Source organism: Neolamprologus brichardi, chromosome 7, assembly GCF_056152115.1.
Source record: "Neolamprologus brichardi isolate AB-2024 chromosome 7, ASM5615211v1, whole genome shotgun sequence".
Taxonomy (NCBI): Eukaryota; Metazoa; Chordata; class Actinopteri; order Cichliformes; family Cichlidae; genus Neolamprologus; species Neolamprologus brichardi.
Window position 1 is genome coordinate 51,052,107 of NC_142110.1, and position 20,503 is coordinate 51,072,609.

A 20,503-nucleotide genomic window follows, 5' to 3' on the forward strand; every position below is an offset into this window, starting at 1 on the left:
AAATCAGCTTGAGGCGACTATGCTATGATATTATGGTATTGGTTTGTTTTCAGAATAAACAATGAAAACAATTTAAGTAGGAAACAATTCCAACATTGTGTCAAAAAGTCAATGATTTGCATGTCAAAAACCTGACTTGCAAGCTTAAATTGAATTCCATATCTGAAATCAGTGTAAAAAAATAAGTCTAGTCTAATCAGAGGATGCTTAAAATAGGTTACATGACAAGAAAATCTTATGCTATTAACATTATTAACAAAAAACACACAAAATAGTCCTGCAGAGTTGATTAACATCTTTCTGAGGGCCTCTGATCTGCTTTAAGAAAGCTCCTTTGACTCGCAGGCCTGATTCTGGCCCCGGCTGTGCTCCCAGCCCCTGGGACTGGGATGGCACCCAGCACCTGTCTGCCCCCGAGCCACTGTTTGGCGTCATTCATGTAGAACATAACTGAGCTTTCACCCAGAACAATAACAGAGGGATTCCCCGGAGCGCTCCTGCTCAATGCTGACAGAACTGGAGTCAAGGTTTGAGCAGCTGATACACTCCAACATATTGACTCAGATTTTTTATTTTAAAAGCAACATGCAAGGCTTCTCCATCTGCTCTGCAATCAGATGCTCTTACCTTTCTTTTTGAAGTATTCATCTTCATATCCATCGGATGAGTCTGTGTGGTAGTTCAGCAGTTCATTCTGGTAGATTTCAGAGTAGTCCACCTGTTTGCTTTTGGACTTTTTCCCCTTCTTCTTTTTATCTTCATCGCTGTCTGCTGATCCCTTTTTTGCCTTCTTTTTCTTCTTTTTCTTTGTTTCCTCCTCCTCTTCCTGCTCCTCAATTAAAGGCTCCTCATCATCGTCATTGTGAGACTTTTTCTTTTTCTTGCCATCCTTGGACTTTTTATCCTTGGAACCCATCTCCGCGTCCCCCTCCGGGTTCTCTGCAGAGGATTTCTTGTGCTTTTTCTTCTTTTCCTCCTTCACTCCCTCGGTCACTTCTTCTTTGAGTTTCTGTGATTTCTTCTTTTTGGTATTGGTTGAGGGATCATTGTTGTTCTGCTCACCCTCATCATCTTTGCCTTCAATCACAGCCTCAGCATCCTTGTCCTCATCTGCTTTCTTTTTCTTCTTTGTCTCTCGTCCCTTTTCCCCCTCTTTTTTAGCTTTCACGTTCTCTGAAAGCTCCTGATTCTCAATGCTCTCTGAGCTCTTGTGTTTCTTCTGACTCTTCCCCCTTTTAGTGGTGTCCCCTCGGGTCAAACCGTTGCTCCTCTCTTTTAACTTTGGCTCAGTTTCCTCCACTTCGTCATCAACCTCTTCAGTTTCTCCTGAAGCTGTGGATTTTTTCTGTTTGGACGGCATCTTTTATTCATTCACTTCCCTGGCCCTTAGTTTCGTAAGAGCTGCGTAGAGTTTCTAATGGTGTAAGACAATTCATTTGACCCTTGGCTGCAGAGATGCTCTGGGATCGTGGGGTTGGAGCAGCCACTGAGGACACACAGATGGAGGGATGACTGCCTGGACGTCTCCTACCTGGCCACACAGCCTGCAGACACACACACACACTCACACACACAAACACACCATGCATACACACACATCACTCATGAAAAATTAGTGTCACTTCAGCACTCACATGACCCACAGGAGAAAGCCCTGTGAAAAAGGAGCCTTGCACAGACAACTTATCCTCTCTGCCACGGCACCCTGTATTATTCATGGTGTCAGGATCGCTTTACGGGCCGGGGGTGTCTCGCTTTTACCTGCAGTCACACTCATACAGACAGGACCCCAGACACGCATGTACACATCCACACACACCCCTACACACAGACACACACACAACTTTACAACTACTTCTCTTTGTTTATTGTTGCATCGAGTGTGTCTAATTCACATTCACAGGGTAAAAGCAACTTCTACCTCTATGTAATACTCAGACAGCATTGATTTATTTTACTCAGTGCAACTTATAATGAACTCTAACAAAGGTAAGAGCAGCACATTTTAGCAAATATGCTGCTTGTGAACAGGCTATGGCCTGTCTCAGTCAGGAAAAAAATGTACTGGCTCTGGCTGGTGTCGAGAAAATTTTTTTTTTTTACAGTTTCTCCTTTATTTACAGACCAAACAAACACCATAAACAGCATATATAGTTATTTAAAAATAATCAAATCAGTTAAAAAAATTAAAATTACTCTGATGTAGTTTACAAATTGATGAAGTAAATGAGAAAGTTTCTAGTTTTTGGACATTATTCATGATGCAAGTCAAAACCAAATAAATATATACATATTTAATACCCCAAATAATACAGAACCAGAATACAGAAATTTCCTCACATCATTTGCCCAGAAAAAAAATCTATTTCTGTTGTGCTTTAATGATGAAGAACGGGAGGAACTATTGAATCTAAATTAAAAGTTAAATCATCTGCGTTAGCATCATTTTCCATATATCAGGGACTTATACAACAAATTATAAATAGAAATAAGAAAAATAAACTTAAGAAATAAATAATAATGATACCCTGTTTCATGCATAAGTTCCTTTGCATTGCTGTTGTACCTCTGCCTCACTGACATACACATCTGCATTTGACAATGTGCCAAATCATCCCATTAGCCTTATTGCTGCCATCTGACACCTGATGATGCAGGCATCAAGGAGAAGGGCAGAGTTTGGTCATATTGGTCTTTCAACATCAGATTACCCAAAGATTGGCTGACAGCAAAGAGTCAAACCTCATTGGATTGCTTCACTGCACTTTTCCTCCCCAGGAGTTATCGTTTTTCTCTCGCCTGCCAAAATTTCAAACTTTTTTCTAATTCACATTTAGCTCAGCTGCCCTAAAATTTCAGTTTCACAGGTGTGCAATAATTTTTTGAAAAATGCACCACTCGGCTACTTATACCTGTGAGTTGAGGACATGTATTTGTTTTAGCTAGCCTTTTTTTGCCTGTTCTTGAACAGAATCAACTTTTTAGGATAGCTGTGGAGTGCACATTGAGGCTGTGGTTTTACTAGTTTATTGTTTTACACTTTTTTTAATGCAGAGTTTTAATGCATGTTTTTTTTCATGTGTGGTCACATTTTGGTTTCACTTCACACAGCAGTGCATTCATTCACGCTCTCATCCCAACACAAAATAATGAACATACAAGTGAAAATTCAGACAAGTTTATTTACAAGCACAGTAGCAGTATAAAGAATGATCCAGAGTCATTTAAGAAGCACTGTGTTAGATATTACCTCCATTCTTTACACAGACCAGATCCCCTCTATTTCCACTCTTGCTCATTAACTGTGACTGTAGAGCAATTTAGCTCGAAACTTTTTGGTGCTGCATAAACACACAAAGAGTCTGTATAAAGACATGAAGGAAACAGCTTTTTTTTTTTAAATCTTATTTGTAATGCATTCAAAGAAATAATGGACAAGTGCACAGCTGAGCATGAACAGAGGAGTGACTGAAAAGTAAAGTTACAGTCTTACAAGTGAAATAATTTGTTGCATACAACAAAACAAATAGCAAAACCTTTTATGACTTTCCAGTGTACCACAGTAGCATAATACATTTTTGGGGGTCATAAGTGAAAATGATACCACATCATCTCAGCCACTTTAACATATCCATCAATCTTTCTCCAAGCAAGAGTCTTGTGTACATCTCCAAAAGCACTGTGAGCTTCAGTTGAGGCTTAAGTGTAAACATAGGCTATATCAGTGATCGCTGAAGCAGGCACACACAAAGCCAAGTATAGAGTAAAGTCATGCAGAGCACTACGTGGTTATGAGTGGAGTTTACAGGGAGGGACTCCAGTAGAATACAAGCCATGAACTACACATGAATTGCTTTACCTTAGCGTGTTAGGGTTGTGCTTGGATGAAAAGAGGCAAACTAAAAACTTTGTCTGCACATCATACAGAGGGATTCCATACCTCATAAGGCAATAAGGCTTAAGACATGAAAGACAGCGATAGGCTGGGTTGCTTTAAAAACTGGAAAGCCAAAAGTTCTGTGGAGTTGGTGTATTGCAAAATATTTTTCTAGCTTTCACCCTAATCTATGACACCCCACTCCTCCCCCAAAAAACAAAAAGAAAATCTTGCCTCTTTTCCACCAGAAATGATGAGAAATATTTGGAAATGGGAGAAAGAAGGCCGTGGAAAACAGGCCGTTTCAAGAGTGTTTTTAAAATATTCACCGAGGGAATATGGTGAATAGGAAATAGATTACAAAAGTAGACAACTGAATTTTACAGTTTGATTTTCTTTTCATATTTTTTAAAATATTAGCTGAATATTAAGGTTCAGACTTTGTTTTTTTGTTGTTTTTTTTACACAAACATTAAAAGCTGCCACACCCACAGAGTGTCTGAGAAAAAGAGAGAAGAAGACAGGCTTAAATATCTGTGTGACCAAGTAGAAAAACAACACCTCTGTACAGCCGAGCCACTAGAAAACTCCACAGAAACAACATCACTATGAAGACCACTTTGTTCACATTAAAAACAAGCATCCAATGGTCTGACAGTCGGAGATAACCATGGTGATTTTACTGAAGTGAAAAACTTGAAAGATGCTGGCAGAAGAGAAATCTTCAACATGTAGATGAGAGTGTCCCAAGGCCAACTCTGTTTGAACTGGGGTCAAAATAGTTGCCTGAACTGAGATTGCCGTGATGAAAACTGGCCTAAACACAAATTAAAAGGTAAAATCTTGAGCCGTTGCATTAAAGCAAATTACTAATTAGAGTGAGGGATCATGCGCATGGCCCTGTGTGTACGTTGATGATCCCACGTGTATGCATGTGAATGAAGTTGAAAATTTCATGAGGCATTGCGTGAAAGCCCGGCCGTGGTTTGACGTTGTCATAGTAGTGGTGTGTGATGAAGATGCCAGAGGGGTTCATAGGAAACGCCCAGAAACCGTAGAGGTGGACCTCTTCGCACATCTCTAATGCGGCGGTGACTAGCATCAGGCCGCTGCTGAGCCGTTTGGCGCGGACGCCCTGCACCGCCCAGAAGCGCTGCACGTTAAGCAGATACTGCGGGTGGAAGAAGAACACACCTCTCTGGGAGTCAAAATCATCCAGCATATACTTAACTCTGAATGACACGTCGGTGTTGCGGGTGTTGTAGAACGCCGGTAGCACCACTGAGGAGTTTTCGTAATTCTGAAGGACGTCATAAAACGGCCTCCGCCATTTCTCCAGCTTCTGAAATCTGCAGAGAAAGTGATTCGTGTGATAAAAGGAAAAGATCAGTGGCAGAAGCTGAGCTAAAGAGGTGTTCTTTCTCAGACCCATATTTACAGTACCTCTCAGTTATAATGCTCGGGTTTATTGTCACCAGATCTGTTTTAGTCCCAACATCTGCTGAATATTTGTCATTAATGGGCGGTATGTTGCATCTGCAAAAAAGGAAAATAACGTTTCACTAGAGTTTAATAATCATTTAGATTTGACTTGATATGTTTAAAAAGAGGCATGCTGAGGAGACAACCTGAAGAGCTGCACAACTAGTCATATAATAGTTTTAATAAGAAGTTGTTGGGGTATTTTTCTTTTTACAATAAATTACATAAATTGGCTAACCAACCAAAAATCCAGAAGAAAACACATTACACAAAAGGCATAAACTGATTTGCAGGTCATTAAGTGAAATCTGTATTGATCCCCTACCACCCAGCCAGAATTGTGACTCCCACTATTAGTGATCCTCCTGATCTCAGTTTGTTATGTGCATAAAGCCGTTTCTACACAATCTGTTTCTATTATTCAAACCTGTCTGCCACCATGGGCAAGAACAACGATTCGTCAGAGGACGTCAGAGACTAGATTGTAGACATGTACAAGTCAGGAATGTGCTACGAAACCATCAGCAAGAAGCTTAGTGAGAAGGTGACAACTGCTGGTGCAATTATTAAGAAAAGAAAATTATTAAGAAAAGAAAAAAAAAATAAAATCATAAAGTGATGAGAACCTTTCAGAAGACTGAAAATGGGTCATGGGTCTTTCCGCGTGACAATGACCCAAAACAAACCACTAGGGAAAAGGAGCGGGGAAAGAAGAAGCACATTAAGGCCATGGAGTGGCCCAGCCAGTCTCCAGAACTTAGTCCGAGAAAATATATGGAGGGAGCTGAAGCTGCGAGTTGCCAAACAGCAGTCAAGAAATCTAAAGGATTTAGAGAGTTTCTATAAAGACGAGTGGACTAAAATCCCTCCTGAGATGTGTGAAAACTGACCAGCTACAAGAAACGTATCGAGATACTTTTCTCACTCAATGACATGAAACTCAATTTCTAACTTTTATGTAATGTTTTTTTTCTTTATCTTTATCAAAATGAAACTACCATAAAAATTAGAAAGTGTTCATTTGTTTGTAAGTGAGCAAACTCACATATTCAGCAGGGGATCAATAATTATTTCCACCACTGTAACTGGAATAAACAGGAATTTTAACATTTGAATTTCTCTTGGTGAAGCGAGGTCTATGGGACTACACTGATCAGCAACAACGTTAAACCACTTCATATTCATTTTGCTAAAAAAAACTCTGATCCTTCAGGACATTAACAATGTGGATCTGCAACATTGGCAGCTTGTCATGCTGAATCCCCAGACACTCAATCAAATTGGGATTTAAGGTGTTTGAAGGCTCTGTCAATACCATGGGCTTTTGGGAAGCCAACGATACTTGGTTGGAAGTTAAATGTCAAAGTTACAAAGTTCCATTTTTGTGAATGGTAGAACCAAGGATTTACTAGCAGAAACTTGGATTCTACAACGATCCAAGTAATACACTTCAGTGGTTTTGATGTTGTGGCCGTTCAGTGTATAGATTTCAGAATTTAGTGCTAGTTTATTATTTGATGACTTCTTGTCATGTAATTTTTCCCAAGTTAAAGTTTTAATATTTAATATTCATTCATTATTATTTTTTATTATTCATTCTCAATTAACCATCAATAGTTCAATGACAATTTGTATGTATTCCTCAAAATTAATATAAAGATCAAGAATATTAAATCAGAACAGAATTCCAGGTAACACTGTACAACTCTCGCATATCAAATACTAAAAGATTGCATCGTGAATACCTAAAAACAAAATCTGCTGAGTCAATTTCCTTTCCACATTTGCTGTTCTTGATGATACCACCATTTCCAATGACAGCACATTTCTTGAACTGTGACTTGGAATACGGCATATCCTGAAAGACATGAGGTGGTAATGTCAAATGAACACAACACAAGAACTTTTGAAATAAAACATATCCGATCAGCAGGTTTGGAAATGCCCACAGATACAGTAGAAAATAGCAAACACTCATAAAGAGGTGGTGAACTTACATCTGGTAACATCTTGAAGATCTCAGTAGTAATGGGAAGAATACCACTGGTGTCCACCTCATACCTCAGCTTGGTCCCTGCAGGAGTGTTCCTCTTGGTTGTGAACAGAAAGTTAGGAGCATTACAGCAGCGCGACAGAGACATCCTTCAGGACGACACCAAAGAAAAGTAAAACTTAGCTTTAGAAGATGCACGGTAAGATCAAAACCAAAATTATTTCAACCTTTACATCCTAATTGCTTTGGGTTGTTTATCAAAAGATGGTAATTACAAATTAACAATGTCTTTTTAAATAAAATGTTACTTCAGCTCTTGATATCTTCTTAAAACATACCTTTGATTAATGAGTTTGCACATTTTTTAAAGAGCCCAGAACCCAAAGATGATAGTTTTATAGATCACTGGTCACATTGTTAGATACACTTGCTTGTTAATGCAAATGTCATCCAGCAATTCAATGCCTTTTGGCATGTAGAGCTGGTCAAGACAACCTACTAGGTGGTGAATTACTTTGAATGGTTGTTTCCATACAGGCTGGTATTTTTGAGTATTTCAGGAGCTAAGGATTTCCCACACAACTATCTCAAGGATAAAATATCTAGTGAGTGGCAGTTCTCTGGGCAAAAATGTTTTGGTGTTGCCAGAGGTCAAAGAAAAATGACCAAGCTGTTTTGAGGTGACAGGAAGACATCAGAAACCCAAATAACCATTGATTACATACAAAGTATACAGAAAAGCATCTCTGAATACACAACATATCAAAGCTTGAAGCAGATGCGCTACAGAAACTGATGCTAAAGTTCACATGGGCTCTCCAAGGACGTGATGGAGATTGAGATCATGGATGTGCAGCTAAAAATCTATAGCAACTGTGTGATGCTATCATGTCAATTGGGACCAACATTTCTGAATGTTTCCAGCACCTTGTTGAAGCTGTGACACCAAGAGTTAAATTATTTCTGAAGACAAAAAGGAGTCCAGCCCAGTATTAGCAGGGTGTAACCAAAAACGTTCCCATTGAGTGTATATGGTAAGATCCTGAACATGTTTGCTTTTTTCTTTTCCATGTAAGAATATACAGTATTTTATCCAGTATACTAATCCTTCATCTTATTCTACTTGGCTATTTATGATTCCCCAACAGTCAGTTCATCGAAATATTGTTCTATAAAATTTGGGGTTGGTATTCTCCATATCCTGTACTATTTGTACATATTTGGCTTGTAAAGTTTACTCTATTTTAACTACATTTTATCAGCAGAAGTAATCATTAATTTTCTGTAGAGGACTTCCAAACCAATAAACGTCAAGGTGATAATAGATAATAATATTAAGTATGTTTCTTTTAAACTATTCAAAAGGTAACCAGTGCACTTCACAAAAAACACAGTCTTTAGAAAAAAGACCTTTTCGATAAATGCAGACATTTACATACATAATTCCTCTGCTCAGAATGAAAAACACTTACTTAAAGTTGCTGGCCTCCTCCTTGTTCTGCTCCCACCTACACACCTGCAGGTTTCGCCATCTTTCAAAGAGATCTGACGTTTTCACCCTGGTAGAGAGACGGACAGGATCGAGAGACTTGTGGGATGAGGAAAGACGACTTTATTCCGACTGACATGGTTTTTCCAATTAACCATTATTTCTGCAGAGGCAACAAATTGAAGAAACGCCTTAAATGTTTCAAAAAGATAAACCAGAGGCCCAAAAAAATTACTGCAACTTTACTGATCACCCTGGATCTCGACTCATTAACAGAAAGCACATCTGTAAATAGATGTCCTTGAACTGACATTTCCTTGGAGATGATTGGGGCGGCGTGATTTGCTCTGGGAGTCAGGCTTGTGCGTTCATTTTGCTGCCTGCCAGAGTGACAACAGCTGTTCCCTGCCGCAGCCAGAGTCGTTCTAGGGCTTTCATTGAGCACTCAGTATGATTTTGATAATTAAGCTGCCAGCCTGAGGGCCACATGGAAAAGGTCACTGGACATTGTTCATATTCACACAAGAGGAAAGATGCTGCTCAGATTGCCTTTGGAGCAAGTGGCTCATTGAATGAATCTGGCCATTGATCTACTGTATGTTGTAAGCATGTTATTTATAGTGTCCTGTAGTGATAAGAAAATAAGGAGAGCAACAACTTGGCTCAATAGTGTTGGCAACAAAATGGATGTTATTGAGTAATGAAACTGCTCAAATGGTCTAGAATTGCCTGAAGTAATAACATAAAATAATCTGCGCTAGCAAATGTGTCAAATGTATTGACACTGTGTGTACTTACTGAAACATGTACTTATTTTTGTTTGTCTTTTTGGTCACATTATGGCATGACTCCAGACCTGAAAGTGTTGTTTACTTAGCTGGTTGACCTTTAATAACTCAATAACTATTACGGTGAACTTTTATGATCCTGTTTTATTTCGCACCACTGGATGGTTGACAAAATTCATTGGGTTGCCTTGAAATCTTTCATCACGCCAAAAATGTTGGCACACAGTGTCAAAAACTGCTGCCCAACAGCAAGAAAACAAATAATATTGGTCTTCTATTGGTGGGCCTCTTCACCATGTTTCATGGTGCTAGTGCTAGTTTGGCCAAAATAAGCAAGTATTGCTTTCTACACTCCGCACTAAAACACCCTGTATATAGGGAGACTTTGCAAATTAAGCCTGCTAATGTTAGCTGATAACACACCACCTTCTCATCTTAAAATAGCCACTTCTAGCGTTAAAAAACCAACATGTCAGAAGTCAAAATGCTAACACAGGGGCTTCCAAAACAGAGCTTCAAAGACAGCTAGTTAACATAACAGAGCTCTCATCCATCTTTAATGGAATCATGTTCAAGTATCTTCAAATACTATCCTTTTCAGATTTATTTTGTGCGTTGTGCAGTATTAAGTTGTAGCATTGAGAATGTTAGCATGCTAGAATAGATTTAGCCCATTTTTGCTAACAAAGCCTCGCCTTACAAATAAATAATCAGAATGTTGTTGACACATTTAGCTTGCATTCATCACACTTCACATGATATTGCAATGTGTGACATACAGATGAAAAGTTCTGCAGTCATTAGTTGGCTATAATGACTGTAAACTAATGAGAATTTAAATCTGCTGAGATGTGTCAAGGTTGTCAAGGAGGACAACTTCACTAAAACCTGACCAATACTTTAGAAGGATGAGCAATTCTTGAAAATGCCTGTAAAACTACCAATACTACCTTCACCATGAGCACAATTTGGGAGCCACAAGATGACCATTTGTCATCATCAATATCTTGCCAATACTCTTGGTGGAGCAGTCAGGGATGATAGACATCTCATCATCAAGTTTGAAAAATATTTACACCTAAAATGCTGACTTTAAGTAATCTGATTACATGTAAATCTCACATGTAATTTGGCTAAACTGGTACAGTGTAATTTAATTATTAATTACTTGAATAAATAAACTTTTCATTTTATATATTTCTGTTGCATTTAGTTAAAATTATTGCTTCTTTGAGTTCAGTTAATCTACAAAAGAGTTTAGAACTCCTGCTTTGACTTGGATTCATATAGTTGTCATCCAGAAGCAGACATTGTTTTGAAAATGCTAGTCGATTTATCTTCACTGACACTGTAAACCCTACTCCTGACACATGAATACTTTCATACATGATAAACACGCAGGATTACCTTGGAGATTTTTTTACCTTGTTAGATGTAACATAATCGGACACTCACATTGTCAGCACTTTGACGTCTATAATCTCCTGTCTGAGCTCCCTGCATGCAGTAGAGTTGTAGTCAAAGGAGCCATCATAGTTTTCCAGATACCTGGAGGGATAAAAAGAGTCATCCTCTGCTTACATCTATTCAACATAAGAGAATTTAACAATAAACAGAAGAGATAAAATACACTATGCTTAAATAATATATGTATATATGTAAAACAGTGTGTTTAAAGGTCACAATAAGAAAAAATATTTCATTTTTAATATAAAATGTCTATGGTTTGACTTTATGAAATACTAGAATATCAGTAGAGCATTGTGGAATGACAAATGACAGAAATGATGTCACTGATTTTAGGCGTCACAAACAAGATAGTAACATGTCTACTGGACACTTGCACCAGATTCTGTTACATCTTAGTCTAAACCAATGTCATACACTAAGTGAAGAAATGTAGCACCTCTCATATTTTTATATAGTTCACTGGCTATGATGAGAACTTGCATGGTGTACCATTGGTACTCTGTGGCTAAAATGTGTGCATACACTGTATGTTCATATGTTGAATTAGGAGGGAAACAGACAAGGAAATAGGGCTGATTCCAGTGCTTGGCTTGCTAAAATGGTGGATTAGACGGTTTAGCGGTGTAGCATCTGGTGGTTATGAGCGTGGCCGTGTCGGTGCTTTTGTGTGAGGAGTAAGTATATCAGCTGTGCTGGCTGGAGTAACGTGACAGTTTGACTGATTTATTACAATTTTGTCACACTGTAAACATGAACACATACAACAGTAGTCATGCAAACAAGTAACCATAACAAAGAGGTAATAACAAACAAAGAGTTTGGGAGGAATTTTATCTTTTTTAATAAGGACTAAAGAATTGGAAGAGCTTCTTTTAGACACATGTGAAACAATCATTACACTGGAATGGCAACATTAACCAAAAAGTATACAAAAATAATGTCTTTAATGTGTGGTGTGCTTTTGGTTGGTTTCACAAAATGGTCGTGTGGAGAACGCTGGAAAAAGAGCCATGCTGGCTGGGAAATTTAAAGTCGGCTGTCGTATTTCTGTGTACTGATGCCTCGTTTCTTCCAGCCTTTTGTTTAAACGTGATCAGAAAGCGGTCAGGATAAAATATGTGTGTGTCGGGGGGCGTGGTTAGTATGGAGGAATAGGAGCCTGCTAGTATTATGTTTTGTTGGGTAGTCGAAAGGGATTTTTAAATATCACTAATTAATATAATGCTTTGTTGAAATAGTTTGGACGTACATCTGTGAAGCAAAGAGACTCCGTTATGGAGATGTTTGGTTTCATCCTAGGGTTAGAAGCACAGACAGTATCAAAGATGCACGTAGCCACCATCACAGGAGTTATTAAGTTGAACGTTTTCATGTGGTCATCCTGGTGCTTTAAAAACCAGGTGTGGTGAGCAGGCTCCGACTGTTCAAAGAGTAAGGGACTTCACCCCCTGCTGACCATTCAAAAGAATGCAAGCCATGGTGGCCTCACCTTCAGACCCAGAAGCTACATCCATCTTTCACACTGCACATGTTTAGAAGCCAGGGATGTAAATTGAACTGAACATGTTACATGATTTAGGTTCTGAGGGAAAAAAAATAAGGAAACACATATATTTTCCCTCATGCTTATCCTATTACCACAGCACCATTTTCTATATTTCTGCTGCGATGCCTTCAATTCCTACAGATGCCTGCTAACATTAACCCTAGCTAACTGTAAATACATGTGCGACTGAAATCTGTCATGGGTTTTCCACGTGCGCTTCTTTGACAGTACATGTAACATGCATGGACTCAATAAAAATTCAGCACTATATAAAGTTATTCTGCCATTAGCACTGTAGGCCACAGTCTTGCTTTAGTGGGTATTTAGATGGGTTTTTTTCACATTTGCGGTTTTTTTCCTCTATACTCACATGTTCTTACACCATCAATATGATGCATTTGTAAACTGTCTTACCCTCATGAGATTGCTATCTTTATCCTGATCCAAAATCTTCCTGTTAAGGTTCGGCAGTGAGCCACAGAACTCATCCATCTCTTTCTGGCTTCATTCACCTAAATGTTTTTTGTTGGCTTGTTTAACCCAAAGGACATATTGATCTGTTGTATATCTTGTGGTAGAGACTTTACTTTTCTTTACATCTTATTGTTAAACTGAAAGAATTTATATACTGGAGAACTACATCAGAATTTTAGAGGGCTCTTGCAATGCTAACAGTGTTTTTGATAATGCTTGGTTGGGGACATGATGTGAATTGGGGCAACCTGCAATGTGTCTTTGTTAGAATGAATGTTGGTATCTGTCGCACATTAAATGGAGCATTCTGTTTTGAAAGATGAATAAAACTGCTGCATATTACTTGTGGCTGTGAGGTAAATGAGGTGAGTTAACAAAGTAAGAAAAAAAAGATTATAAAAGGATGCAACAAGCAATACAATGGAGAGATGCATTAAAGGAACAAGATGCTGGGATAAGATTGTACAAATAAGGAACGATGAAACTGGTTGTCTACATCCACCTGATGATGCAGTGTATTTCTGAGGTTATACAGAGAGGAGCGGTGGTCTCATAGAATATATTTGACACGCTGAATAGAGGCTGTTCATTCTTGTTTTAGCTAAGATGATAAAACCTTTGCAAGTGTTCTCTGTTCAGGTCTGAAATCAAGACAACAATTTACTCCATGAGGTGAATTTTGTCGCTTATGGCTTCTTAGATTGACTGCGCAATTGCTGATTGAAAAAACCAATCCAAGATGAGCATTTTAGCACAATTTTGTGGGGTGTGGGAGACGGGGAGGGAAAAAAATCGGGCACGTTCCTGTCTTCTTGTAACAAAGAGAGTACAGTGGGGAAAAGGGGTTAAATCCAGGTCGCAGAGAGAGACAATGCAGATGTGAGAAGGGGAGATAGGAGGAGCGGAGAAGAGTGTCCACACTATGCATATGGTATACACACAGAGCTGTGCAGAACAGTATGAGACATAGGTTGACAAGGCATTTTGAAATGGGTGCTGGATGCGACACAGAGATACAAGGAGAAGCCAGTACATCAACAGGAGACCGTGGTTCAACCAGCTTCTGAAAGGGGGTGGGGAAAGGGGGTGGGATTTAGGGATTTGGGAGTGGTCGAGGTGGACGGGATCAGACAACATGCAAGAGCAAATCTGAAGTGCAACCACCACTGAAAAAAATATGAGAGTTTATCCCTTTTAAACTAATGAAAAAAAAAGAGAGAGATATTCTTGGGTTTCTGTGAAAATGCTAAAAATGCCTTCAAACTGGCCTACCTTTGAGGGCGTTTTTTTTTCTTCTTAATATCAGCTAGGCAGGGTGTGACTATTACGGAGATCTGTGAATCTGGCTGAAAATTCTGACGGAAACATCTGTCAACATGCAGACAGGTTAAGTTAGAGTTAAACGTGTGATGTAGCCCTGTGACATCAGCAACCCCCTGCTAGCTTCCTAAACCTGCAGATGTCAATAACAAGTAGAGAAAAAAAGTGCAAATTTCCCTCGGCTTGAGCCCTTTCTACAGCATCTGAGGGGAGTCATGGGGTATCAGCGGCCCAGTCCACGCATGCAGGGCTGGGTCGTCACTAGAGAGGGTGGATTTGAAACTTGTGATCTCTCGTTCACTCTGCCTTTCAGTCTCTCTCGCTCTCTCTCTCACACACACTCTCTTTTGTCAGAGGTGTTGTGCAGTCAGTGGCGCTGGAAAGGTACCTTTTCCTTCCATTTCTGGCAGGCTTCAGAGATCCGTCATCGGAGAAATTAACGGGACCGGTCCAATTTCCTGTCTCGTCCCCTTTGAGTCGGCTAAACTGTTGCGCACTAGTAAGAAAATCAGTCAGTTTATTTGGGATTTATTTTCCCCATTGTGCAAATGTCAAACACATACTCCCAATCGCATATGTTCAGTCACAAAACCCAGAAAACGTTGTACCTTTGCACACTCACACATGCACATACAGAGGAAGAGGGGACCAGCTTTTTGGCTAAAGAAAGACAGTATATGACACCAAGCAGGGTTACAGTGACACCGTGATCTGAATGATACATTTATGCTGGGCTGATGCCACTAATCTGAGTGTGATTCAAACATTCACACTGTGCAATACTTGCTTGCGCGAGCGTTAGACTTGTAAATCAATATACTGAAGTGAGTGATTTAAGAGACGAGCGATAATCAGTTCCAACCGGCCAGCAGATTTGCCAGTATTAAGCTGCCAATCTAGACCATCTTTTCATCCAGATATTACTGAGAAACAAAGGGAAGATTGGTTTAAGCCACCAGATCTAATAGTATTCAGTGAGTGAGAAGAACCTAACCCAGGTGAGGTATCTCAATTTAGAGCTAAAGACTAATACATCAATACTGTACTTAATAAAAAGATGCAATGGCTTGCAGAAGCTTAACCTGACCTTTGGTCTCGCTATGTTAACTTCAGCTGGATGCCATCACAGTACATTTATCAGAGGAGGTCATTTGGTGCATGTGCTTTATAGGATGTTATAACTGTGCCCAGAATAAAAAATCTCATTCTACAGGAGCGAGAGCCAGGATTTCTTTGAGGGAGAAAATGGAGGAATGCAGCTATTTTTAGCTGTCAATCAAATCTGAAAATGGCAGTATTGTTTTGTTGTTCTCAATAAATCCATCCTCCTCCTTTGCTGCACATGCAGCAGATGTTACTTAGACAGGAGGAAAATGTGTTGAAAGCTATTTTCAGCTCAGTGTTTGTGCATTAGAAGGGTTTCTGGCACCAGGATTAAATGGTAAATGTGATCTTTATGAAGGGAAATGTCAGCACGTTAAAGTATAGTCCTTAGTTTTGTGGGGAAAAATGTCCAGTGATTTGAAAACTTTTGTGCTTTTCACATGTTGTTTTTTTTACTTAAAATTTGATTTTCTTTGATTTTCTCAACATATTAATATATCTCCACTTGTGACGACGCTAATCACATTCCATACATCCAAATATCCAGAGGAGTACAACTTCTCCTGTTATGCTGACTATTATGCAAGTACTCATGCGTGACTCATTTCTAGGAGTGCTTTGTAGGTGTCGTGCTAATTTCAGCAGGAGGAGATTGAACCCAAAGAGCATTTCTGGATGCATTATGTGATGGAGCATTTATCATCAGGGGCTCGCATCAATACCAATCCGCAGGCGCGCTTAGCTGCTCTGAGTGCCACTTCAACATCTCCATGGCAGCGGCTGCAGAATCGAACGCTAAAAGTCTAGAGGCTTCTGTCCCTCTTCTTGTGCCTCAGACAGGACAAAAGCTAATCAACACTATTCAAAGCGGTACCGCTTGGTTCATTAGGTTATCTAACCTACACCTTAAACCCATAAACCTCTCTTCCACAGTGTGTTTTTTGTCCTGTCTTCCTCCCATCACCACCAGCCTTCCCTAAACCAGGTTCTGCCTGAGGTTTTTTTCTGTTAAGAGGGAGCTTTTTCTTCCCACTGTCACCAAGGGCTTGCTCAAAGTCGTCTGTTTGATTGTTGAGGTTTTCTCTGTATTGTTGTAGGGTCTCTGTCTTACAGTATGGGGCTACTGCTGTTGTGATATAAATAGAATTGAATTAGTCATAGTCAAAACAACAAGCCTACTGCAGGCTTGAGTTTAATCTGACATACTTCAGTGTTGTAGCAAAAATTCAAACTCCAAAAGTGATTACTTGAGTGCTTTGACAGGCTGGTAAGACTAGAAAAGCTCCATACAAATGTAGCTACATTAGATTACTTCTGACTCACAGATCAGCTTAGGATCAGGATCAGGCCTTAGGAGCCCATCTATAAGTCCACATGAGATGCTAATGCAAGCATTTGTAGACAAGCAACAATCACTAAGTTGCCCTGTAGCACTAATGTGCTCTGACTCCATCAGCACATCGATCTGGATGCTTTTTCACTGTTGTGTGTTTCTCTAAGACGACCTCGTCTGTTGTTCAGACCAAAACTGAAAACTGGGCTGTAGCTGAGCCTCTCCTCTGCTTGTGCTCTTACTTACCATGTGCTAACATCAATGCTCAGTTACAGCTGTGTCAACAGCACAAAAAAACCCCAACAAAAAAACCACACGCACAAAGAGAAAAGGCTCAAAATCAGGGAGATACAGCTCACTTACATAATGCAACCGGAAGATTTAATAAACAGCCGTGTGTGCATGACTCCACGGGGCAGCCAGTAATTTTGTGAAATGATTAATTGAAGCAGTAATAGACTCACTGATAATGACTATCATAATTAGTTGCATTTACACCGCCACTCATCATCTGTGCCTTTCTTAATCCCTTCCTCCCTGCAGCCCGGGGTGCTATTCTCTCTATCCAAGAGTATTTTTAGATCGCCCTCCTCAAGTCAAGCGGAGTTGAAAGTTAATGTCTTCGTTCTCAGAAGTGTGTCAGCGGTGTCCCTCCACGATCTCGGGCTGCCACTTTATAAGCCTACACTCTCCACTTCACCCCTTTGGATGGCACCAGGATGGCAGACAGGGAGCGGATTTATGTGTCTCTCTAAGGTGCCTCCTTTCAAACTGAACGGTCAGATTCACAGACAGATTTCACGTCGTACTGTTTGACTTTAATGGGTATCCTCATGCATTGAACCGAGAGCCCCTATAACACTGACGTATACACAGAGTGAGTTGATGTAAGAGTGATGATACATCTAAACTGTTACTCCATAAGCCATCATTCAGTTTGCCAGCACCCAAATGTCTCCTCTGCAACCACCCTAGCCAGCCTACATGCCTCACGTAATTACCAATCTGTTTTTATGTTTTGTTTTTTTCTGTGAAGCACTGAAGCAAAGAAGTGCACAGCAAGCATCCTGCCAATGTGTTCTCCGGCCAAGGTTTGGAGGAGGGAAGAGGCTGGGTGTGGCCGAATCCATGTGGATGACTTTTGATTGTTTATGCATGGGTAGATATCATAAGATGACGCCTTCTCTCTCTCTCTCTGTTTCACACACACACACACACACACACACACACACACACACACACATGCATGCATGAAAACACATTCCTTTTATCACACTCCTTGGGTGTCTCACAGTCCCCTTCCTCTTTCCCTTGCTCCCACTGAGGTGTGTGCAGACAGACTGTAGCAAAATGGCTGCCGCTGAGCCAACTGGTTTCTGTTGTGTGGCTTGTTCCCCTTCTCTCCTAGGCTGAGCTCTAGGAGGAAAGCAAAAAAAGGCGCAGGGGCGAAACAAAGTGTGTGTGCTTCGCGTCTGAATTCATGCATCTCACTGAAGAAGTCAGGATGCCATGAATCCATGCCGAGTATTATCAGACCAGCCCGGCAGGGTGGCAAGGGAGGGATTAGTTGTGTGCGTGTGTGTTTTTTGGGAGGGAGGGAGGGGGACTTTCAGATTGCAGCACATATATGTTTGCTTTAGCAAGCATATATGTCCTGTCGGTAAAGTATCTGGAGGTGGTGGTGAGAGGGGGGTAAAGTTTTATGTTTCTTTTTGAAGCACCTGAAGCTCAAACATCCCAGCTTCTCAACATCTGCTCGTCTCACGGGGATTTTAAGCACAGAGTATAAAAGAAAGTGACCTGAAAGTTGGGAAATAAATCTTACAGTGGGTCTACAAACCAGGGTCCAACTAAAGAACGCCCCTGTCAAGGGGTTAAATACTGATGCAGAGGCATGAAACGTGGCTCTGCAGTGGCAGCATGTGCACTAGGGTGCAGCCTGGTAAAATGAATTATTTAATAGGGACCAAAAAGAAATACACATCATCTTCAACATGCTGCTTTCTGTCATCATCATCATCACCATCATCATCATCACCATCATCAGCTCCAGTAGCGTTCATATGTGTTATGAAAATCTGATGCCTCTGTCAGATGTAGGCTACGACCAGTCAAGAAGGCTGAAACGGAAAATCAAAGAAAGGTCTTTGAAGAAAAAACGAAAAAGAAGGGGAAAACATTACCATGCACAGCTGAAGCACTGTGTATGGTATGAATGTGATGCCTCGTTTTCTGAAAATATCAAAAAACAAAAATAAAAGGAACAAAAAGGAAAAGAAATCCAATGGAAACTGTTTCTATGCCACTGGGGAGAAAGAAAAACATGGATGGTTAATTGCTATTGTTCTTTGCAGCCACTAAAGCTTGTCCCGACATGTAGACCATCCAGACTACTCTCATTTCTACTGAGCATGTTCTTACCTCATCACTCACATTTTTACCTTTTCCATTTAAAAGCCACTGATATGATCAACAACGACTACAAAGGCATGCTTCTTACCGCTCACTGTCATCCTTACACTCTTGGAAACTGACTGCGCTCTAATTTGCTTTCTAATCGTGGCTGAAGAGAAGAAAGGAGTGGGGTAAAAAAAAATATCAGCACTTACCTCTTGATGTAGTTTTTCCCGTAGAGAATCTGCTGCAAAAGTGTGACGAGCCCAAACGCGCAAATAAATATGAAACAAAGAGATCTGCTGCCGAGCAAGTCTTTACCCGACGATGGGTCGGAGTATCCCATTTTTCGGCGCAGCATCCAGGGCTGACGGTGACACCCGTTTCGGTGTCTCTCTTCGCTGCATTCAGAACCAGGATGGCAGGTGTCTCGTACCCGCTGGAGTGGACATTGTCCATCACATTGTTTTCCCTTTTAGTCTGTTTTACTGTTCTCTGACCACAGCATCACCGGAGGAAGGTGATGTGTACCGGGATCTGCGCTTGAGATCTCAAATTGTTACTGACCTTGTTTTAAAATACGCGATTCTTATGTTTTGTTTTTGTTTTTAATGTCTGAGTAGAAAAGCACGAACGGCCCCGGAGGATATTATCGGTGCCTATCGGTTATCGCCCTATACCCGCTTCGAGGAGGCGCAGTCTCTCCGTCGTGTGCAAGCGGCGCAGATTTGTGTAAAATGCGCGCTGGGTGCAGATTAAATCCAGAAATCTCAAGTCAGACAAAGCAAAGGCATCGATTCTTACAAGCGCGATTCTCGCTCTTTTTCTTTAAATCGGGGAGCTGAGAGAATAACAGCGAAACACATCCCTCGTGCGTCTTGTCAAATCTGAGCAAAGGTGCGTGACTGAAATCTAAAAAGGAAGGAGGATGCGCCTTTTCCCAGCCAGGCGGACGGGGGCGCGCCGTAATTCATTTAGATGCTCCATACTCAGCCAAAACCCAAGGTCACGGTCTGCCGTTCAAGTATGCGTCTGCGCAGACACGACATCTACAGCCGCCCACTTCACATGACCTCGCAAAGCTGATAACAAAACAAAACAATATCAAGTTTACCATATTCCACCTCTAAACTGCGAGCCCGGGCAAACTTAAAGAAATGACCAGATTATCTTCCATTACAAAAACGACACTAGATGGAGTAAGAACTAGAGAAGTAGTAGTAGAAGTACTAT

General features: G+C 40.4%; 2 protein-coding genes across 4 annotated transcripts in view; both read right to left on the reverse strand.

Annotated features, from left to right (window-relative positions):
- The window catches only part of loxhd1a (lipoxygenase homology PLAT domains 1a), a 33,666-nt gene extending 32,103 nt beyond the window's left edge, over positions 1–1,563 (reverse strand). For both annotated transcript variants that reach the window (XM_087844500.1, XM_087844499.1), the window contains exon 1: positions 628–1,563. In XM_087844500.1, coding sequence (XP_087700626.1) covers positions 628–1,360 — 733 coding nt within the window. In that variant the 5' untranslated portion in view covers positions 1,361–1,563. The remainder of the gene's footprint in view (positions 1–627) is intronic.
- Positions 1,564–3,162: 1,599 nt separating this feature from the next.
- st8sia5 (ST8 alpha-N-acetyl-neuraminide alpha-2,8-sialyltransferase 5) lies at positions 3,163–20,284 on the reverse strand. 2 transcript variants are annotated; one of them, XM_006796746.3, is made up of 9 exons: positions 19,486–20,284; positions 14,828–14,935; positions 14,392–14,487; positions 11,085–11,177; positions 8,825–8,911; positions 7,357–7,501; positions 7,105–7,217; positions 5,321–5,413; positions 3,163–5,226 (listed from the first exon to the last, which is right to left on the reverse strand). In XM_006796746.3, the coding sequence occupies exons 1-9, from the start codon at positions 19,629–19,631 to the stop codon at positions 4,764–4,766; spliced, it is 1,344 nt and encodes a 447-aa protein (XP_006796809.1). In that variant the 5' UTR covers positions 19,632–20,284; the 3' UTR covers positions 3,163–4,763. The 2 variants fall into 2 exon arrangements, with proteins under 2 accessions (XP_006796809.1, XP_006796810.1); XM_006796747.3 differs by lacking the exon at positions 14,392–14,487 and having other exon boundaries at positions 19,486–20,283.
- Between the last annotated feature and the right edge of the window lie 219 nt (positions 20,285–20,503).